The sequence below is a fragment of the Aquarana catesbeiana genome, linkage group LG02 (genome assembly GCF_042186555.1).
Source record: "Aquarana catesbeiana isolate 2022-GZ linkage group LG02, ASM4218655v1, whole genome shotgun sequence".
NCBI classification, from domain to species: Eukaryota; Metazoa; Chordata; class Amphibia; order Anura; family Ranidae; genus Aquarana; species Aquarana catesbeiana.
In genome coordinates, this window is record NC_133325.1 from 585,438,683 (window position 1) to 585,459,731 (window position 21,049).

A 21,049-nucleotide genomic window follows, 5' to 3' on the forward strand; every position below is an offset into this window, starting at 1 on the left:
TACTGTTTCTTTCAGGCCCCCAAATTTCTCCTTCAAATCATCAACTGAGGCAGTGCATTTATGCACAGCATGCAGGATTTCACTCAAAGAAGGCTGTACACTGTCTTCTGAGGGGGAGTCAGATGGATCAGACATGAGATCCTGCTGCAGATCCAATGGCACTGTGTCATCTAGCATGCTTGTATCTTCCCTGTTAGGCTGGGGGGAGTCAGGCAGAGGGGAATTAGAATGTCCGGCCAGCTTTTGAGTATAATAAAGCATGTCCCTGGGTTGTTCCTTGCCTTTAGGAAGTTTGCTGGACTTACCCCCCTGTTCGGATTTCTTTTCCAGGCCGCGCTGTGCTTTAGGAGGCTGAGACCGGCCGGCGCCATCTTGGTCAGCTTGGGACTCCCAGGCCTCGGTCTCCATTCGGTTCCCCTGGGTCATCATCAGCACCAATCGATCACCTGTCAGCACCGAATGTCTCCAGGAGGCACCAGGTAGCTCTTTGGGGCAAAAACGGGCGATTTCGGTGGTGAGGAAAGGATATTAGGCAGGATTCTCAGCGGGAGCTCTGTGCAGCAGGTCTGCTCACATGCCTCGTCAGGCCACGCCCCCCGTTGTTCTTGGGTTTAAATATGATTTACATGCCCTAAATGCACCTATAGAAACACCCTTGAATATGCTCTCAATATCAACATATTTTGACTAGTATATCATATCTTGTTTATTGATGTGAAAGCTTTGCCTGAGGTGTCAGCTTCTGATTTTAATTAGCTTTGTCATTGTTTATATGAATTGTATTTGTTTATTTCAAGGCAAATATGATTCTTGTCATTATGACAGCATAAAACAGATTCTTTGCTAATCATATCACACTTAATTAGCAACAGTAAAGTATGGTTGATTGACCTTGACATGTCGAGAATGAGACACAAAAGGCTAAAGAATTTAACACAATGAAAAAGTATAAAAAAATAAATTAAAAAAAAGGCAAACTGTGATTTTTTTTTTTTTTTGAAGGGTTGTGAAGAAGACAAGAGGAAAAAATAAGGTGAGACCTAAGTTTAATTAGCAGTCTTTTTGGCAGTAGGAATATAGAAAGTCAGAAACTGCAGCAGAAGTATAGATGACAGATAAAAAAGGAAACTGATAAGGGGGCTTTTACGCTGATGTACTGAAGCAGAGAGAGATAAATATATTTAAACGTGAGAGGAAAAGATTTACTGGAGGTATGTAAGAATTATTCATAGAAGCCATAAGAGGTGCATAGAAGGTGAGTGTATTGCTGTAAGGAACAAAATATGATTAGAGGAAACAGAGAACGTCTTTGAGGGTGAAGAGAATGTATGAGTAGGAGGAGTAACTGTTGGAGAGGGAACTAATAAAGCAAAGGGTGGTAGAGGAGGATCTGCATTCATGAGAGAAGGAGTATTTTTCTTTCTTCCACTCCATCCTTTCCTTTCAGTTGCTGAGAATCGAGCATCCTGCCCTCAACATCTTTCCTGCTGTCTCCACGGCAACCCAGACTCGGGTACCACTTGTACTTAGCAGCCGTGCAAGAGCAAGCATTATCCCATTGCTTGAATATGGAGCTTGAGCTATCCACTTCCAGACTGTACTCAGACATCCTCTTCTACAATGCCACACAGAACCTCTCCTTCTCTCCCACGTCCAACAGCAGCTTCAGTGTCCCAGGCCAAGGGGTCTCCAGAAACCATGCTTCAATAATTATGGCCGTGGCGATCACTGCCCTTTACTCAGTGGTGTGTGTGGTGGGGCTCCTCGGCAACATCCTGGTCATGTATGGGATTGTGAGGTATGGGCTGGACCTGCCTGGATGTACGGCACATTAACCATTTCTTCTCTTAAGTGTCAGTTTATTTACCCACCAGAGTACATCCTATGTTGCTGAGAATATTTGTAATGAATAGTTGTGAGGAGTGGGTGTATGGAACGTGGAAAATAGGGAGATAATTGTTCATTTCTGCATGTCACCTCTGAGCCTGGATAGATAAATAGACATAGATAGATAGATAGATAGATAGATAGATAGATAGATAGATAGATAGATAGATAGATAGGATAGATAGAATGGTGCATGCATGTGTATGTATATATATATATATGGACAATCATGAGATACTGTACTGCTCATTAGTATAGACTGAAAATGCAAGAATGCATTCACTTATTGTAAGTTTGTTCATTAAGGTGGGTTTCTTTGCTGTATATGTAAATCAATTTCAGAGCAGGCGTGCTTATTCTGCATTTTTCTGTTTAAGAATACTGCTGTATGTACTGTGTGTGTGTGTGCCACAACTGTCCTCTATTTTCAGTACATGTCCAGGATCCACTGGTAATAAGAGCATGAATGACCTGAAGACAGACATCTCAATTAGGATGGCATTTTAGAAACAAGAGAGCAGGGGAATGCTATTCCTTTCTAATTCGTTTAGTCTAGTCTCATCTCCCTGTGTAATGCATGTAACTACCTACTTCTCCCTTATTTCCAAGTAGCTTATATCTACTATAATATTTATACGAATTCTGCAGTAATGCTCCTTAGCTTTATGGCCAATAATCTTTTATATTAGCATTAATGTTTTTCTCTTCTTATGCCTATAGCTTACATATCTTTATGTATGCTTTAACTATTGCTCTACATTTGATCCTTACAAATTCCTACTATTTTATAAATAAAAGTGTCATAAACTTCTGGTCCTCCCAGTAAAAGTTCTCCCTATTATTTCTCCTATTTCTACATATAGCTGTTTAATATGACCTATATTCCTCCTCTTTCTCCATATGACTATCATCTATAACTTTCCATAACTATATTCTTTCTTGTTGATGCATTATGCATAGAACTGGTTGTATACTTTACCTGCTTCCTAAAACTTCATCTAAACAGCTTTCTACGTATGAAGTAATACACCTTTTGTGTAATATTGCTCTCATTAGTTATTCATATTTTATAAGTTGATACAGTATGGGCACTTAACTTTAATATGGTTTAAACATGTTGCTTCTCTTTATTCTTTGCATTACTCTTTGTATTTGTTGGTCTCCCATAGAGTACATAGTATATTAATATTTATCTCTTTAGGATGTTATTACTAAAGGAGTGCTATTACTGTGAATGTCACCAGTTATGCAAGCAGCAGTGAAATGGAACTTGGTATTATAATTAAAGTTATTAGTATTCAACTAAAAAGTGTCTAGCGCAACAACCAAATTATTGGTTGTTGGTTCAGCAAGAGTCTGTTTAAACATATTTTTCTCTTTCTGGCACTGGCTCTGTAGTAAAGGATGACAGCTGGCATTGAATCTAGAAGCAGAATGATTTGTGATCCTATACATGCCTACTGCTGTGATCCTTCATCCAGAATTCCTTAGGGAGTTGTGATATACTTCTAATGTATTAGGCATTTAGGCATTGTAACAATAATTAAACAGTGACTATAAGCTAATTTGGTAAAACATGTAATTGAATGCCTTCTAAAGGCCCATGTGCCTTTCTTGTTTAAAATATTTACAACATAAAGGTAAAAAATACATTTAGAAGCATATCACACACAAGGGACAATGCCTACTGTTTGCAAAAAGACTTAATATACAACATGGCAACTCACAAAGTTGTCCAGATATCTGGCCACAGTTAGTATATATCAACACAGGAGTCACTATTGGTCATTGGCATTTTGACATATGAAGGGATTAGACCAAGGACAACCAGAATGCTTATTGTATGTTAGCCTTTTATCTGGCTTCGTGTACCAACAAGTCTGCCTAACACCCTATTGATTTTAGTGGGATGATTACTGGGAATTATTGCATTGGTACTTACGTCTGACATTAGGTAAATATCCATTGTTGTACTGCAGGCCGGTATAAATGGACCTATATTACCACGTAAAACAAGAAGTAGGTATGATGCAAAAGAAAAATAGTATTTGTTTGACTGTTGGGGCATAAAAGAATTATTGCATGGCTCCACCCATTGTCCTGAAATGAGGATTAATCTTCCTAATTTTGGGAAATGTGATGAATTGAGACATGTGAATACATTTTGTTCTATGGTTGGAGGGCTTTCTAATTTCTTTAGTCCCTTCTCACCATAACCTGTATGGTTATTGTCTTGTTCATTTGTTAGAGACCGAGCAATTATTTTGAGTAGTTCATTGTAGGATACCTAAGGTTTTTAATATCCACTAAAGCTTAAATCATTAAGCACAATTTTCTCTAGACTATACCTAATTAAAGTTGTAATTCTACCATCAAATTCCTCATCAAGCTGTAGATATTTTCTGACATAGTCTACCTGCCATGGAACAAGTATGGAGCTTGTAAGTCAGACAATGGCAGGTTCCAGCAGATTTTTTTTTTAAATGAGTGCAAATTGGACAACAGCTGTGATTTTCAGTGCAGTATATTCAAGTTACTAACCGCTAATGCAACAGGCTTGTAATTAGCTACAGTTCACCAAAAAGTAGTTAAATTCTAAGCATAGCCTTGTGAGCTGAGTCAGCCTCTTATTATTTAAACGTCTTGGATACTACCACAGCAAGATCTCCCTGTAATAAAGGTTGAACATGCAGAGTGGAACCCCCTTACAATGGCTACTGCAGTTTAATAGACCTTAGAACTCAAGTTCAGGTATCTCACCAGCATCTACTAAAAACAGAGTTTTAGGTGGACTGGTTGTTTAAGTAAATTATCAGGAGCAAACGTATGATCAACAGGATATCAATTCCCCAACTACTTTACTGTAGTTTTCTTCTTTCTTCTATTACTCGTTTTAGTTGTGGGTTTTGTATTGGCTTTTTAAAATAACTACAAGCTTGTTTTGAACCCAACAGAAGATGCAGCTTGCCTATGAGCATGCAAATACCCAACAGTTACTGAAATAATGCATAATGGGACTAAATGTCAGCTTGAAAAACAGACATCTTGCCTTTTATGTAACATATGAGAACACTTTAAAGGCTCTTTGTAAATAAAAAAAAGGTGCTTCTTGATTTTATAAGAGATGAATAAAGAAACATAAATAGATACAAATGGCTGGAATGTCTGACACATTGTTAAGCCTGGCCATCACACACTAATCGTTTTTTTCTGTTCAACCCAGCTGATTGAACGAAAAAAAACTGACAGCTCCGGTCTGATCTGCTTTACTAACTATGCAAAGTACACTATGAACACTATGATCAGCACTCCTTGCCAATGTCTGAGAGCACTGATCAGGAGTCGGTCAGCTGCTGGTTTTCCAGCATGCTTGGCCAGCTTCTGTCGGGCAGGCCAACATACAGATGGGGCGAGTGTCAGACATATTTTTTTGAACCGGCAAATGTCTCCCGACATTCGGCTCATGTGTACCCAGCCTTAGCAATGATGTGGGCCAGTGGTTCCCAAACTTTTTTCACTTCCGTACCCTTGTGGCAGCCCATTTCCATACATTGCCCCCCCCCCCAAAATGAGTAAGAACCATACTAACACTATTATAAACATGTTCACAGATATAATTTGTGCAAACCAGTGGGCCTGAGAATAGGAGTGGGACAGAGGTTTGAGTAGTGTAATGAGCTAAAAGACATTTGTACTGGTCAGTACTGGAGTGCAGCATTATAGCTGAGCTCCTTTTCCTCTTTAGTGTGTGTGACCTGCAGCTTGTGTACCTTTTACCCACTCCTCAATGTGTGTGTCTCCTCCTCTTCCTCCCCTGCAACATGGAAACTCATGATGCTGCATGACCCAGCTGCCTGCATCCTAGCAACTAAAGACACAGGATTTCTAGGTCGTGCCATTACTGATTTCTTTTGCATACCTCCAAATGCCCTGGCATGGTCCCCTGGGGGTATTCATATCCCAAATGGGGAACCACAAATCCAGACGATACCCTTCATATGCTAACTGAATATATTTTGGGTGAAAGCTTTCAAAAACATCCAGTTTTCTGCTTTAAAAAGATTTCAATGGCTTATACCCTATAATATTCTCAGCCAATGAAAGGTATTGCATACCATTTTACTTTTCAGATACTATCTATGTCTAATATGATACAAAAATTATTAATAACATCACTACATTGGATGTTTTCACAGGCTCTAAAACTGTATGCCAACCACTTTACTAAAGATTTCTTCTAGTGTATAGGAGCGGAAGTGAGAAAACTCTCAGACCAGGCACTCGGATAGTCTAGGTCTGTTAAAACCATTTGCTGAATCCATTATTGTATAGATGTGCTGAGCCAGAGTAAGGCAATATTACAGCTCTGAGGAGTTATTTACATTGGAATCAATTTTAAATTTTCGAGACTCAGCATGTGTAAGAAAATTAACAGACATACAATATGAGTTAAATGTGAAATTTAAGCATCTTTAAATTGTATCTTCTCACTCTGTTATGAGTTTACAGTTTTTATAGCACTTATTCTACAAGAGTTTCCGATCAACAATATTGCCTTAGTGGATATATGCAAGCTTTATGAAGAGAGTCATTTATACGTACAGCATATTAGAAACATTACTGTCACAAGATTCACAGAGCCTGCCTTTTGTACTACAGAGGTGTTAAAAGGAGGAATTCCAGGAGGCAGAGTCAGTATAGGAATCAATGCTTGCAGGGAGCAAGGTGCCATGGGATATGTAGTCCCTTAAAATTTAACGTAAACAACAGAGGAGAAGCTGTAAAGCATGCAGGGAAGTCAGGAACTTGTGAGAAGAGATGGCCAGCAGACAGGCAGAATTCACAACATGAAAGGAGATTTTTCATATAAGTTTATACTAGATTGTCAAACATAACTATTGTTGGTATTGTCATTAGAATGCTGACGTTATAAAATGAAGTGTATGCTGTGACTATACATTTCCTTTAATGGCACATGTGGGTTCCAGGGATGGGGAACAGCATGAGAGAAGTTCTGGCAAAAGTAAGAGGAAGAAACAATTTCAGGAGCACAACAAAGGTTTTGGATTAAAGTATAACTAGAGGCTAGATGTGAGGAGGTGATAAATTCTGAATTGTGTAATTTTGTTCTGGAATGCTGCAAAGGCTGGTGTTACAATAATTAGTGCAGGTGATGAACCATGCACCCGTAGCTTAGTTATATCATGCTTGAGATGACGCAATAGATGTTGCTTAGCTTAGAAGAAGGCAAGCACTGGTTAGAATGTAAATGTGTGAAAAGAATTAGACAAGAGTCAAATTTATTTCTAAACAGAAAGGATGAGAACATGGGAATACTGGATGCACAGTGTCTGCTAAGAAAGGTTATTTAGGACATTCTCTGCTGATATTTAACCCATTATGGGTCAGCAGTAAACTTGCAAGGCTAACAGCTATCTACAATGATATCATATGACCCCGGATGGAAAAAATATCTTGGTCCAAATGTGTGGGTAAATGCACCTTTTCATAGAAAGACTTCCATTGTCCACTAAAAAAAATACTGGCACCCATTCTGACCATCAAGACCCTGTCTTTATTGGCTCTGTCCTTGGTGATCTCCTTTTCTTAATGTACACATGTGGGATTATTCAATACATACTGTACAAAAAGAAGTGAAGGAAATAGGAAACAAATCAGAAGGAAATTTACTGAAGCCGAACCTGCTCCACTGCTGCTATTTTAATGGTTATGAGCACTGGCCTCGGTCAGCTTATTTACACCTTTAAATTTCAATAGTATCTAGGTTAGATAAAATTCAGATCATACGATTAAAAAAAAAAATGTAAAAGCCTTCGTCTTCAGTAAAAATGGTATGTCAAAACATGGGTGCTCAACCTGTGGCTCTCCAGCTGTTGCACAACTACAAGTCCCATAAGGCATTGGAAGGCTGACAGGTACAAGCATGACTCCCAAAGGCATGATGGGACTTTCACCACAACCGGAGGGCCACAGGTTGAGCACCCATGACAGGATCCAAAGATATAGACATAAGGTTGAACTCCAGGCTAAATACACAGAATAATACATATAATGGTGCTATCTTGCCTGATAAAGGATGTATTCATGTCCATGCAGGTCTAAAATGTACACAGCTTTGTTGCACAGCACAGCCCTGTATATCAGGGAGACCTTATTTTTCTCTGCTGCAGTTCAGTAGCACTTAAAGGTCTTGGTCGTTCTTCCAGCCTGTCACTGGACAGTGAAAGGTGAATCAGCAGACTAATGAGTTCTCTGTCACTCTACTCTCAGCACGTCCCTTGTTAGGACAAGAGTACATTGACTGTGACTTTATGCTGCTTTTACCTTTCCCAGGCTGAGCTTTTCTGTATAGTGGATTGCGAGAGACTAATACCAGGTCAAATTTATGTATTTACTTTCCTTGCATTTAAATAAAAAAACATTTATTTGTGAATTAATAAATACAACAATACTCGGGGGGGTGGGGGTGGCCGTTATAATAAAACGGATACACACAGAATCTGGTGCAGCTATGCACTGTAACCAATGAGCTAATGAGCTTCTAACTTCAGCTTATTCAATTAAGCTTTGGCAATAAACCCTGCTAGCTGAATGGTTATTATGTAGAGCTGCACCCGATTCTGTGTGCATCAGTTTTAGTAAATCTCCCCTTAGTGTTTTTATATCTTCATGGAATTCAGCTTATATTTGCTTTGACTCCTCCAACCTCCTGAATCTCCCTTTTGGGCCTTCAATATGATTAGATGCCTTACTCACCAATAAGAAGGCTCAGAAGGTGGAATTCAGAACATAACAATTGTTTTGACATGCAGCTTTTATGAAGGATAACCCCTGCTTGCTCATTTTTGTTGAATTGCCCAGGTTTGTGATAGGTTTGACATGCAAGCATTGAAGAGTTGAAGGCAACGGTTCTTTTCCATTGAAGATGTGAAAGCATTTATGAAGCTAAAGGAAGAGAGAATATATATATATATATATATATATATATATATATATATATATATATATATATATATAGTATCTGAGTACACCACTCACATTTTTGTATCTTTTCATGTGACAACACTGACGAAATGACACTTTGCTACAATGTAAAGTAGTGAGTGTACAGATTGTATTAGGGCCCTTTCACACTGGGGCGGTTTGCAGGCGCTATTGCGCTAATAATAGCGCCTGCAAACCGACCCGAAAGTGCAGCTGCTTTGTCTCCAGTGTGAAAGCCCCGAAGGCTTTCACATTGGATCGGTGCGCTAGCAGGAAGGTAAAAAAAGTCCTGCTAGCAGCATCTTCGGAGCGGTGAAGGAGCAGAGTGTATACACCGCTCCTTCACCGCTCCTGCCCATTGAAATCAATGGGACAGTGGGGCTATACCTGCTGGCAAAGCGCCACTGCAGAGGCGCTTTGCGGTGGTTTTTAACCCTTTCTCGACCGCTAGCGGGGGGTAAAACCGCCCCGGTAGCGGGCGAATACCGACGGTAAAGCGCCGCTTACAATAGCGGTGCTTTACCGCCGACGCCGCCCCCGCCCCAGTGTGAAAGGGCCCTAACAGTGTAAATTTGCTACCCCCTCAAAATAACTCAACACACAGCCATTAATGACTAAACTAGACATGTGCGCCGTCAATAAATTTTTTTCATTTCTTTCCGTTTCATATTAGCCGTTAATTCGTATTTCATAATTCGTGTCCGAAATTCTATTCGGATTTGTGCGAAATACGAATTTTCCTTAGGTTCGTTAACTTTTAGTAACAATTACGAATGTTCGTTATGATGAATTTATCATTATGAGGGGCTCCCATTATCCCTGTGCTGTGCTGACTTCCTGGGTTTTTAACTTCATCATAATGAATAATCGTAATTAAGGAACATTCTTATTTTGTTCGATTCTGAATCTCCCATCGACTACCAGTACCAGTCTCCCACTCCCATATTAAAAAAGGTCATTTTTCCAACCCTCACTCAGCAGCAGAAGAAAACCTCTGATTGGTCAACAAAACACCAGTCACGTTTCCGTTGAAACGGAATTTGGATCTGAAATTCGTAAACGAAATTTCGTATTTCGTACAAAATTCAGAAGCATAGCAATTCGTATTTCGGATCCTCCAGAATGTACGAATTTACGGAAATTCGTACAAATTTTCGATTTGTACGAAACTAATCGCACATGGCTAATCTTAACCGCTGGCAACAAAAGTGAGTACACCCCTAAGTGAAAATGTCCCAATTGGGCCCAAAGTCTCAATATTTTGTGTGGCCACCATTATTTTCCAGCACTACCTTAACCACTTAAAGACCAGCCTTGTTTTGGAATTTAGGTGTTTACATGTTTAAAACTGTTTTTTTTGCTAGAAAATTACTTAGAACCCCCAAACATTATATATTTTTTTTCTAATACCCTAGAGAATAAAATGGCGGTCATTGCAATACTTTTTTTCACACCATATTTGCTCAGCGGTCTTACAAGCGCACTTTTTTTGGAAAAAAATCACTATTTTGAATAAAAAAATAAGACAACAGTAAATTTAGGCCAATTCTTTTTTATATTGTGAAAGATAATGTTACGCCGAGTAAATTGATACCCAACATGTCATGCTTCAAAATTGTGCCCGCTCGTGGAATGGCGTCAAACTTTTACCCTCAAAAATCTCCATAGGCGACGTTTAAAAAATTCTACAGGTTGCATGTTTTGCGTTACAGAGGAGGTCTAGGGCTAGAATTATTGCTCTCGCTCTAACGATCGCGGCGATACCTCACATGTGTGGTTTGACCACCGTTTTCATACGCGGGCGCTACTCACGTATGCATTTGCTTCTGCGTGCGAGCTTGTCGGGATGGAGTGTTTTAAATTTATTTTTTTTTCTTATTTATTTTATTTGATTTGATTTATTTTTACACTGTTTTTTTTTTTTTTTTTTTTTAAAGTATTTGAGTCACTTTTATTCCTATTACAAGGAATGCAAATATTCCTTGTAATAAAAAAAAGCATGACAGGTCCTCTTAAATATGAGATCTGGGGTCAAAAAGTCCTCAGATCTCATATTTGGACTTAACCTCCCTGGCGGTATTCCCGAGTCTGGCTCGGGTTGGATTTTTTATACCAAAAGCGGTATCCCCGAGCCAGACTCGGGCTTGCATCGCAGGATCCAGGAAGAGCATACTTACCTTGTCCCCTGGATCCTGCGATGTCTCCCCGCTGTGATCGGCGAGCCGCTGTGTCTCGCTCGATTCACAGTGCCGAGCTCCGTTCCCTGCGAGCGTTGCGACGCACGGGGACGGAGTTCGGCGGTAAATTCAAAAGTGAAACACACAGTATAGATACAGCATACTGTAATCTTACAGATTACAGTACTGTATCAAATAATTACACATCCCCTTTGTCCCTAGTGGTCTGTCCAGTGTCCTGCATGCAGTTTTATATATATAAAACTGTTCTTTCTGCCAGGAAACTGGAGATTGTCCATAGCAACCAAAACTGTCTCTTTACATCAAAAGTGGTTTTAGAGCAGCTAGAAAAAAGCGATAATAAATTAGAATCACTTGCAGAATTGAGCGATAGTGATTTGTGGGGAGATCCGTCATCAAACACTAAAAGTAACGAAAGCTAAAATTCTGCAACTGAGCAAATTTCAGTGTTTTTGATTTGATTACATTATTATATAATTTTTATTATTATTATATTATTATTTGTTATAATTATTTATAGTTATTTATTATATTATAATTTTTTATTTCGTTTTTCAAACTTTATCATACCCGGGATGTCTACTAGACTCTTGTTTGGACAGATTTAAGTGAACTATTCCTAAGAATTACAGGCCTACAATATAAAACGCCAAATTTCTGTGCAAAATAATTGTACCGCTTTCAGCACCTAAAATCAGAAATAATCATACCGCCAGGGAGGTTAAATGCAATAAAAAATAAAATGTAATTTGAAAAAATGACATTGAAAAAATGTGGCTTTAAGACGTATGGGCGGACTGACGTTTTAAAGTCGCTTCCGCCCTGCAGTGTCATGGAGACGGGTGGGGGCCATCTTCCCCTCACTCGTCTCCATGCACAGCTAGGGAACGGACGCGATCGCCCCTACTGCTGCTGACGGTAAGCGGCGGAGGGCACCGGATCGTGGCGGGAGGGGTGGGCCCTCTCCCGCCACCGATAAAGTGATCTCGCGGCGAATCCGCCGCAGAGACCACCTTTATCTTGTAGCCGACCGCCGGCCGAAAACGGGGATACCGGGGTTATGGCAGCTAGCTGTTGCCATAACAACGATATCTGTCCTCAAAAAAGGGACGTACATCGGCGTGCGGCAGTCGGCAAGTGGTTAACCCTCTTGGGCATGGAGTTCACCAGAGCTTCACAGGTTGCAACTGGAATCCTCTTCCACTCCTCCATGACGACATCACAAAGCTGGTGGATGTTAGAGACCTTGTGTTCCTCCACCTTCCGTTTGAGGATGCCCCACAGATGCTCAATAAGGTTTAGGTCTGGAGACATACTTGGCCAGTCCATCACCTTTACCCTCATCTTCTTTAGCAAGGCAGTGGTCGTCTTGGAGGTGTGTTTGGGGTCGTTATCATGTTGGAATACTGCCCTGTGGCTCAGTCTCCGAACAGAGGGGATCGTGCTCTGATTCAGTATGTCACAGTACACGTTGGCATTCATGGTTCCCTCAATGAACTGTAGCTCCCCAGTGGCGGCAGCACTCATGCAGCCTCAGACATTAACAGAGCATTACTTTACTAGTCATATTGATTCTTACTTCTCAGATTTTATTGGCTTCATATTCATTGCAAATTATATTTAAATAACCTATATCAAAGGTAAAGATTGCCTCTGCCTCTGTTGCCCCAGGCCCTTACCTCCTGCGTCTCAAGCTAGAACCAACCATTATTCTACTTCAAAGGGATATTTATTTTGCACACCAAAATATCCTCAAGCTAAGTTAGGTTTGAAAACCAGTCGAACACTCCCAAGAGCTTGAAAATTATACAGTTTCTATTGGGAATAATTTTCTGCAATGTTCAATAAAATAGAACTTTATAATAATGGAGGGTCTCACTTGGTAATGTATGTGAAGCAGTTAATGTGTTTCTAAAGCCTAAACATTTTTTATCTTAATGCATTCCTTGTATTAAGGTAAAAAAATGTATAGGTATCATTACCCCCCCCCCCTTTATTAACCTGAGCCCTCATTCAATCCAGCCCTGTGCACATCTGCAGCTCTTTCTCCCCTCACTTCCGGGTCTCGCTGGCTTTGCTGGGGCACCGGGAGACATTGACTCCCAGTGCTTTCAATCAAAGCCAGTGACATGGGAACGGGGGGCAGGGGCGGGGCCGTGTCCCACTGTCTGTGTCAATGGACACAGCAATGGGACTCAGGAGCGAGCACGCACGAGTGCACTTATGGGAGCACAGGCAGGGGACCTGAGTAGAGGAGAGTCACAGCCACTCTGTGCAATTACATTGTACAGAGCAGTTAAGTATAGACATGTTTATATTGCTTTTTTTTTCATTTACCTTTACAATTACTTTAACTTTGTACATCTGCACAACGTACAAACTGGTAAATGGGTGGCAAGCTAAGAAGATGTCAACTGTACAGTATTTAAATCTTTGTACATAGGACAAGTGCAGAGGAAAAGCTTATTCTTTAGGAATGACTATGCAACTTTGTCAAAGGACCTCTGTTGGGAAATTGTGATATTCTGATAGCTCTATGCAGTTAAAGTGTATACATAGCAAACTTTTTTTAGTTTTGAATAGGGTATGATAGGGTTATTGCTGTCTCTTTGTCTCTATTACTGCTAGGTAGATCCCTTGTCCCTGGCCCCATGTGACCTCGGGCCATTGTAAGCGAGACAGTAAATGATGAGAATTAAAATTTGTACAGTTATCACCAGAACAAGAGTGATGGTTACATCTTCCAATAGAGCAGGGGTATTAAATTAAAATTCAACGAGGTACGGTCAGTAAAATTTTATTCCAGCAGAGGCCTGCACATAACAGGTCCTTCTGGAAAAATTTAAAATGTAAAACATGGTGTAAACTTCCGCTGTCTGTGGTAGAACGAGCAAATCTGATTAAAATGATCTGGGCACCGCAGTTGTTGTACATAATGCACCGGTATGGATTAATTTACAATGGTTTAAAAAATAGATTCCCGTTTTAGAATTTTGATTTGGAAATGTAAAAATCCAAGAATCTGTCGACCTATACTACAATTACCCAAAGATGGTGGGGGATTAGCTTTTCCATCTACAAGATTATATTTCCTGGCTACTCAATACAACACTTTGCTGGTTGGGATGTTTTGAACCATAAGGATCCTATCCAAGCTGTCCTATTGTCATGTTTCAGTAGGTATTCACTTTTGGTGCAATTGGAGGTAGGAGGGCTTTGGGAATGACCTCATTATCTTACCTTAACCCTTATGTCCAAGGTTTGTTATGAGATGAAGCTAATATTGAGATATGATGGGGTATCATATTATTTACCCATTTGGGAGGGACAATGTTTAGAGTTTTGATGACTAGTACTCTAGGGGTGTCTGGTTCCTATCTCAATTATATGCTAAGGACTATTTAAAATCTTTTCACAATATACAAATGGAATTTGGAATCCCGTCTCATAGGTTTTATCAATACCTTCAACTCCATCACACCCTTTCAGCCAATGTATGCAATCTTCTTTTTGATTGATTGCTGTCCCCTCCATGGATCAGTTAGCTAACACTACAGATAAGACCCCTTTCACACTGGGGCCGCCCGTGCATTTGCGGTAAAGCGCCGCTTGTTTTAGCAGCGATTTAACGCCGTTTAAGCATCGCTTTTCGCCCACTGGTGGGGTGCTTTTTACCCCCAAAAAGGGGTTAAAAACTCCCGTGTCTTCCCCCCACTGTACTCTCTTCCTCTCCTACTCTTTCTAGCTTTTATCTTTCCACCTCACTGAAGTTAATGAAAACTATCTTATCCCTGCATTCACAGCAGAAATGATTACTCGAACTAAGAGTTTTGTTTCTTCTTTTAACAGTTTAAGTTCTGTAGATTTTATGATTACTAGGCACTCCGGTACGGCCACCCATGCACTTATATTAATCATAACTGATGTTGTTTGCACTGGTTTGGTTTATGTTCACTCTATCCATGTATCAGACTAAGAGGATTTGCTGTTCTGTGTATGCTGGATAATTTAAATAAAGAATTTGAAAAAAAAAAACTCCCGTGTTACAGCACTTCCAAGGTGCTTTTGAAGCGCTTCGGAAGTGCTGCCCATTCATTGCCAAACCACCACAAAGATGCTGCTTGCAGGGTTTTTTCTAATGTCCCGCAAGCGCACTGTCCGGGTGTGAAAGCACCCATTGCAATGAATGAGAGGCAGTTTTCAGGTGCTTTATAGGCTCTATTTGTAGCGCTAAAATGCCTGAAAAATGCCTCAGTGTAAAGTCTAATTTCCTCCATGTATAAATCCCTACTGGATAGTTCCCTTGGTAATTAATAGCTCCCAGGCAGGAAAAAATTAGATAAACATATTGCTGGTTTAGATGGAGAGATATGGCAAGAGGTGTTGGAACAGGTTTTACTTGTTTGCATTTCACCAACACAACTTTTTGTCATGCACAGGGCTTATAGAACGCCATATAAATTACATCAATGGCACCGTAGAAAGAGTCCAGATTGTCCCAGATGGGGAGGATCCCCTGCGGATCTAATGCATGTGCTCTGGAGATGTCCCATACTGGTGCATTATTGGCATTGTGTTATTTCCATTATTGATATGACATTCCAGACTGCTTTACAACATGACCCATTAAATTGTATCCTGGGATTCTTGGATGAGGAATTATATACACCACAAGCCCAGACAACCATATCAAGATTGCTATTTCTGGCCCACAAGAGCATTATGTTAAAATGGCTTTCCCCTACATTTGAGGATTAGCGTACACAGGTCAACACCACCCTACTTAAAGAAAGGCAAATTCTATCGCAACAGGGTTTCCCTCATAAGTTTCACAAACTGTGGGATCCATGGCTGCAGATTCCAAGTCTAGCCCCTTTAGCATTGGTATGTTTGCAGATTCTTCAATGTTGTTATTGCTATATGAGCTGGAGGGTCTGGTGTGTAGCATTGGCAGTCGTGAGTGGTTGGGATACTCTGTGAGCAGGCACACTTTTGTTGGTTTAGTTGGTTTCTATTACTGGAGGTAGCAGTGATAATGTTCCTTTATCCTTTCTCCTGGTTTGACACTTACTGACACTTTTTTTTTTGCTCTCAAATTCACATTTTGTGCGTAGAGGTGTCAGAAACCATGATTCAGACCGAGACAGAAGTACAGTTAAAGCTCAGAGAAGAAAGGGTTGAGCTTAGCCCTGACAAGAGGGTACTGAGTAGCAATGAGCATGCTCCATGATGATTGAAACTAACCTGATTTATTTTTTTTTCAAAAAAGTTTATTAGATTTTTCATGAATACAAGGTACAGTCAACATACATATTGCATTACTTTGCACATAAATGAAAAAGATAGACATTTAAGAGGCAGAGTTGCCTAACAGCAAAATTAGGGGTGTATGTATCTCATCGTGGGAAGATCAAACACGCATAGGTGTAAATGGGAATAGGGTCGTTAGATGGTTCTAACCTGATTTATATGTCTGTCACTTGTTCTGATATACTCATAATTTTATTTGATCGTATTATGGATGCTGCTAGATATTTGTGGTGTGGGACAATTTGACCACTGCTGATTTACGGTGATTGTTTAATTTGTCTTTTACTCCTTTTTTTTTCTTTTCTTATTTTTTTTCTTTTTTGTAAACAATATATAAACAATTTATAGTAAAAATATTTGGGGAAAAAATTCAAGGAGCATTCCTGAAGCTCTTAAAACAATTGTAAATGCATTTTTTTAAATAATAAACATATACTTACTCACTTTTCGCAATGGTTGTCCTCATCTATTGTGACTAGTTCAAGTTGGAGTATCCCACTCATCCCTTCTCCCATCCAAATTCTAAATCAAATACAAAAAATCCAAATACCCCGGACTGGTCTTTGAATAACGAGCAAGCAGGAGTAAGGATGGAACAAGTGGGAGCTCCTAAGCAAGCAAGCAAGAGCTCTCAGCAACTAAGCAGGAACCCCTAGCAACATGGTGGGTAATCCTTGGCAACCAAGCGGGACCCCTTAGCAACATAGTGGGAGATCCTCCGCAACCAAGCAGGGACCCTCAGCAACGTAGCGGGAGCCCTCTGTACCTAAATGGGAAACCCTCTGCACCTAAGTAGGTACCCTCTGCACCTAAGCGGGAACCCGCTGCACCTAAGTGGGAACCATTGGCAACCAGCTGCAGGTAACCAGGGAGAGACCTATGAAGTCAACTTTCAGCAAGCTCTACGGGGACAGTGCTACAATATTGTGCTCAAAAAGCTCAGGAACATCAGATCAGAAATGCGTCCCTGAATATTGATTAAAAGCAGGCTTGTTCTGAAAACAGTAAAACTGTAAAACAGAAATGTAGATACCATATACTGTACATCCATAAGCACTTCAAAATGGCCTTCGAGAGAGGCCCAGAAGACTCATGAAATAAATATTGTCTGAAAAACTGTTTATGTGCCTTAGCAGAAGGTATGAGGGAAACTGTACCCACCATCTTTTTTATTAAATAAGGCAGCTCTGTGGTTTACTTTAATTATTGTTATTATTATATTGTTTATTTTTTTAGTTTTATATTTGCTCAGCAATGCTTTGTTCTGTTTGTGTGATGTTCCCGCAACAAACGATTGGCTCGTTTACTCTCAACAGTTATATGTGGCTAATACATTTGTGTTAATTGGCTTTGATAAGAGAAATGCCTTAAAGTGGTTCTAAAGCCTTAAAGTGTTACTAAACCCACACCAGTAAAATGAATCTGTATATGCAGTAAAGCATGCTTGATATACTTACTGTGGAACCTAAGGGGTTAATCCTCTGCATTGTGTAAAAAGTCTGCTTGATCTTGTATGCACAGATCCTCCCCTCCCTGCACTGTCCCCATGGACAAGTCCTGATAACACAGAGCCTTTGGAGTCAGGCTGCACATGCTCAGTTTGATGTGTATTGCTAGAGAGTTTTTTTTTCTAGGCGAAGTGCATGTGATCAGCACAGGGCCAATCAGTACTGTCTTGCAGCCTCATAGGACAGCTTAGCACAGTATGAAAACTCCTCTTACATGCTTAACCAGGAACTGATAGAAATCACAAGACTGCTGTATACTGCTGATGAGAAAATGTATTTAGCAGTTTATATTTACTAAAATAATTGCATTTCCATGTTCTGTGTACTGTGGGAGATTAAGTATAGTAAATGCAGGGTCGTGGGTTTAAAAAACACTTACATTTTTGTCTGAAAAGAAAAAGCGCTGTTAAGAAACTTGGTGTGTGGACATGCATTCACTAATGTCAAACTGTCAATGTCAGATACCAAAGTATGCTTTTGTTTACTTACCATGTCTGTTTGCAGTCTGTGACAAGTACTTCCACTTTACAGGGCAAATTACCTTCTAATTTGCATTTGTGTATACAGTGGTTCCACCCGACTATGTGTAATGATAATTGATCCATGGTTTGATGATATCTTTTGTGCAACCGCAATTAAACTAAATCTGATGACAAGGTAATAGGAGCCCAAATGTTAGCAAACTTTTATTTTTCAAACGTGTGAACATCCATCATTCTCGCTGTTTATGGCTAGCTTGAGAGACAGTATGAAAATGAGTCTGCTGGAAACTGCAGGCATGAAATCTAAGGATTTATTTTGCTCTTTGCATATATTGTAAGTGCATGATTAAGCACTGACTACAGTGTGAAACGTGTCAGATTTCCTGCTTTGTGATGCTATGGCATGTATTTTTATGATTATACTTAAAGGGGTTGTAAAGGTAAAAATTTTTTCACCTTAATGCATTCTATGCATTAAGGTGAAAAAACTTTTGACAGTACCGCCGCCCCCAGGCCCCCCGTTTTACTTACCTGACGCCTCGAATCTTCGCTGCTCGTCCTCGTCATCTTCATTGCAGCTCAGCCTGGTCGCTGATTGGCTGCAGTGGATGGATTGAAAGCAGCGCAGCCATTGGCTCGCGCTGCTGTCAATCACATCCGATGACGCGGCGTGCCGGGGGGCGGGGCCGAGTGATACAGCGAGCGGCTATAGCCGCCGGCTGTATCACGGGAGCGCGCCCGCAAGCACTCACCACAGCTGAAACAGCCGCCGAGGGACCCCAGAAGACCAGGTTCGGGGCCACTCTGTGCAGAACGAGCTGCACAGTGAAGGTAAGTATAACATGTTTGTTATTTAAAAAAAAAAAAATAAATAACTTTACAACCCCTTTAAATAAACATCGAAGATTACTTTTGAGTGCGGCTGTCCAGGATTTCTCTTTTACCTCTCAAGTGCATGAACCGGCATGGATTTTTTTTTACTGTTTCAGGAGCAACCTGTATGTATCCCTAGACAATGTGGGAAAAGAACAGTACAGGCTATATGGAAGGCTTTAGACCAGGGGTCTCAAACTGGAGGCCCTCCAGCTGTTTGCGAAACTACAAGTCCCATCATGCCTCTGATTGTGGGAGTCATGCTTGTAACTGTCAGCCTTGCAATGCCTCATGGGACTTGTAGTTTCGCAACAGCTAGTTTGAGACCCCTGAGAGAGACAGAACGGGGATCTGTCAATGTAAACAGACAGATCTCCGTTCTGTCAGGGGAGGATAGACAGATCTGCTGTTCCTAGTGATTAGGAACAGCGATCTGTCTCTTCCTCCAGTCACTACACTGCCCCTACAGTTAGAAAGACCTCCCTAGGGAACACTTAACCCCTTGATCGCCCCCTTGTGTTAACCCTTCCCTGCCAGTGACATTTATACAGTAATCAGTGGCTATTTTTAGCTCTGATCGCTATATAAATGTCACTGGTCCCAAAAAAGTGTAAAAAGTGTCCGATCTGTCCGCCCCACATGTCGCGGTCCCACTAAAAAGCGCTGATAACCGCCATTACTAAAAAATTATAATAAAATGCCATAAATCTATCCCCTATTTTGTGGACGCTATAACTTTTGTGCAAACCAATCAATATACGCTTATTGCGATTTTTTTTACCAAAAATATGTAGAAGAATACATATCGGTCTAAAATGATGAAGAAATTCGTTTTTTTACATTTTTGGGGGGATGTTTATTATAGCAAAAAGTAAAAGTATTGTTTGTTTTTTTTTCAAAATTGTTGGTCTTTTTTTGTTTATAGCGCAAAAAAAAAAACGCAGAGGTGATCAAATACCACCAAAAGAAAGCTCTATTTGTGGGAAAAAAAGGACAATACATTTTGTTTGGGTACAGCATCGCACAGCCGTGCAATTGTCAGTTAAAGCAATGCAGTGCCATATCGCAAAAAATGGCCTGGTCATTAAGGGGTAAATACTTCCGGTCCTTAAGTGGTTAAAGTGATACTAAAGTCTTGTTTTTTTGTTTCAAAAATAACAAAAATGTCATACTTACCTGCTCTGCAGTGGTTTTACACAGAGCAGCCCAGATTCTCCTCTTCTCGGGTCCCTCTTTGGCACCCCTGGTCCCTCCTTCCCGTTGAGTGCCCCCACAGCAAGCAGCTTGCTATGGAGGCACCTGAGGCGAGCCGCGGCTCCGTTTGTCCATTCTGACATGAAGCCGTGGCCTGGCCCGGCCCCTCTTTCTCATCATTGGCTCGCTGACTTTGATTGACAGCAGCAGGAGCCAGTGGCGCTTCACTGCTGTCTCGGACAATGAGAAGGGAGAGTCCCTGACAGCCGAGTCTCTCTTGCACATTGCTGGATCGAGATGGGGCTAGAGTAAGTATTAGGGGGGCTGAGGGGGGCTTCTGCACAACGAAGGCTTTTTATCTTAATGCATAGAATGCATTAAGATAAAAAAAACCTTTTGCCTTTACAACCACTTTAATGCATTCTGTGCTGCAGTCCCCCCCCCTTTTTTCTTACCTGAGCCGGATCCGATCCAGCGATGTGCACTGCTCCAGCCGCTGCTCCAGTCGCTGTCACTCTCCTCCTTGGACAGATTGATAGTATCAGGAAGGAGCATTGACTCCCGCTGCTATCAATCAAAAGCTGTGACACGG

The 21,049-nt window shown here is 40.6% G+C and overlaps 1 protein-coding gene across 1 annotated transcript in view; it reads left to right on the forward strand.

Annotated features, from left to right (window-relative positions):
* Positions 1-1,356: 1,356 nt before the first annotated feature.
* Positions 1,357-21,049, forward strand: part of OPRD1 (opioid receptor delta 1) — a 34,050-nt gene continuing 14,357 nt past the window's right edge. Inside the window, exon 1 of the mRNA XM_073616214.1 lies at positions 1,357-1,798. Within this exon, the coding sequence (XP_073472315.1) occupies positions 1,569-1,798 (230 nt within the window). The 5' untranslated portion in view covers positions 1,357-1,568. The remainder of the gene's footprint in view (positions 1,799-21,049) is intronic.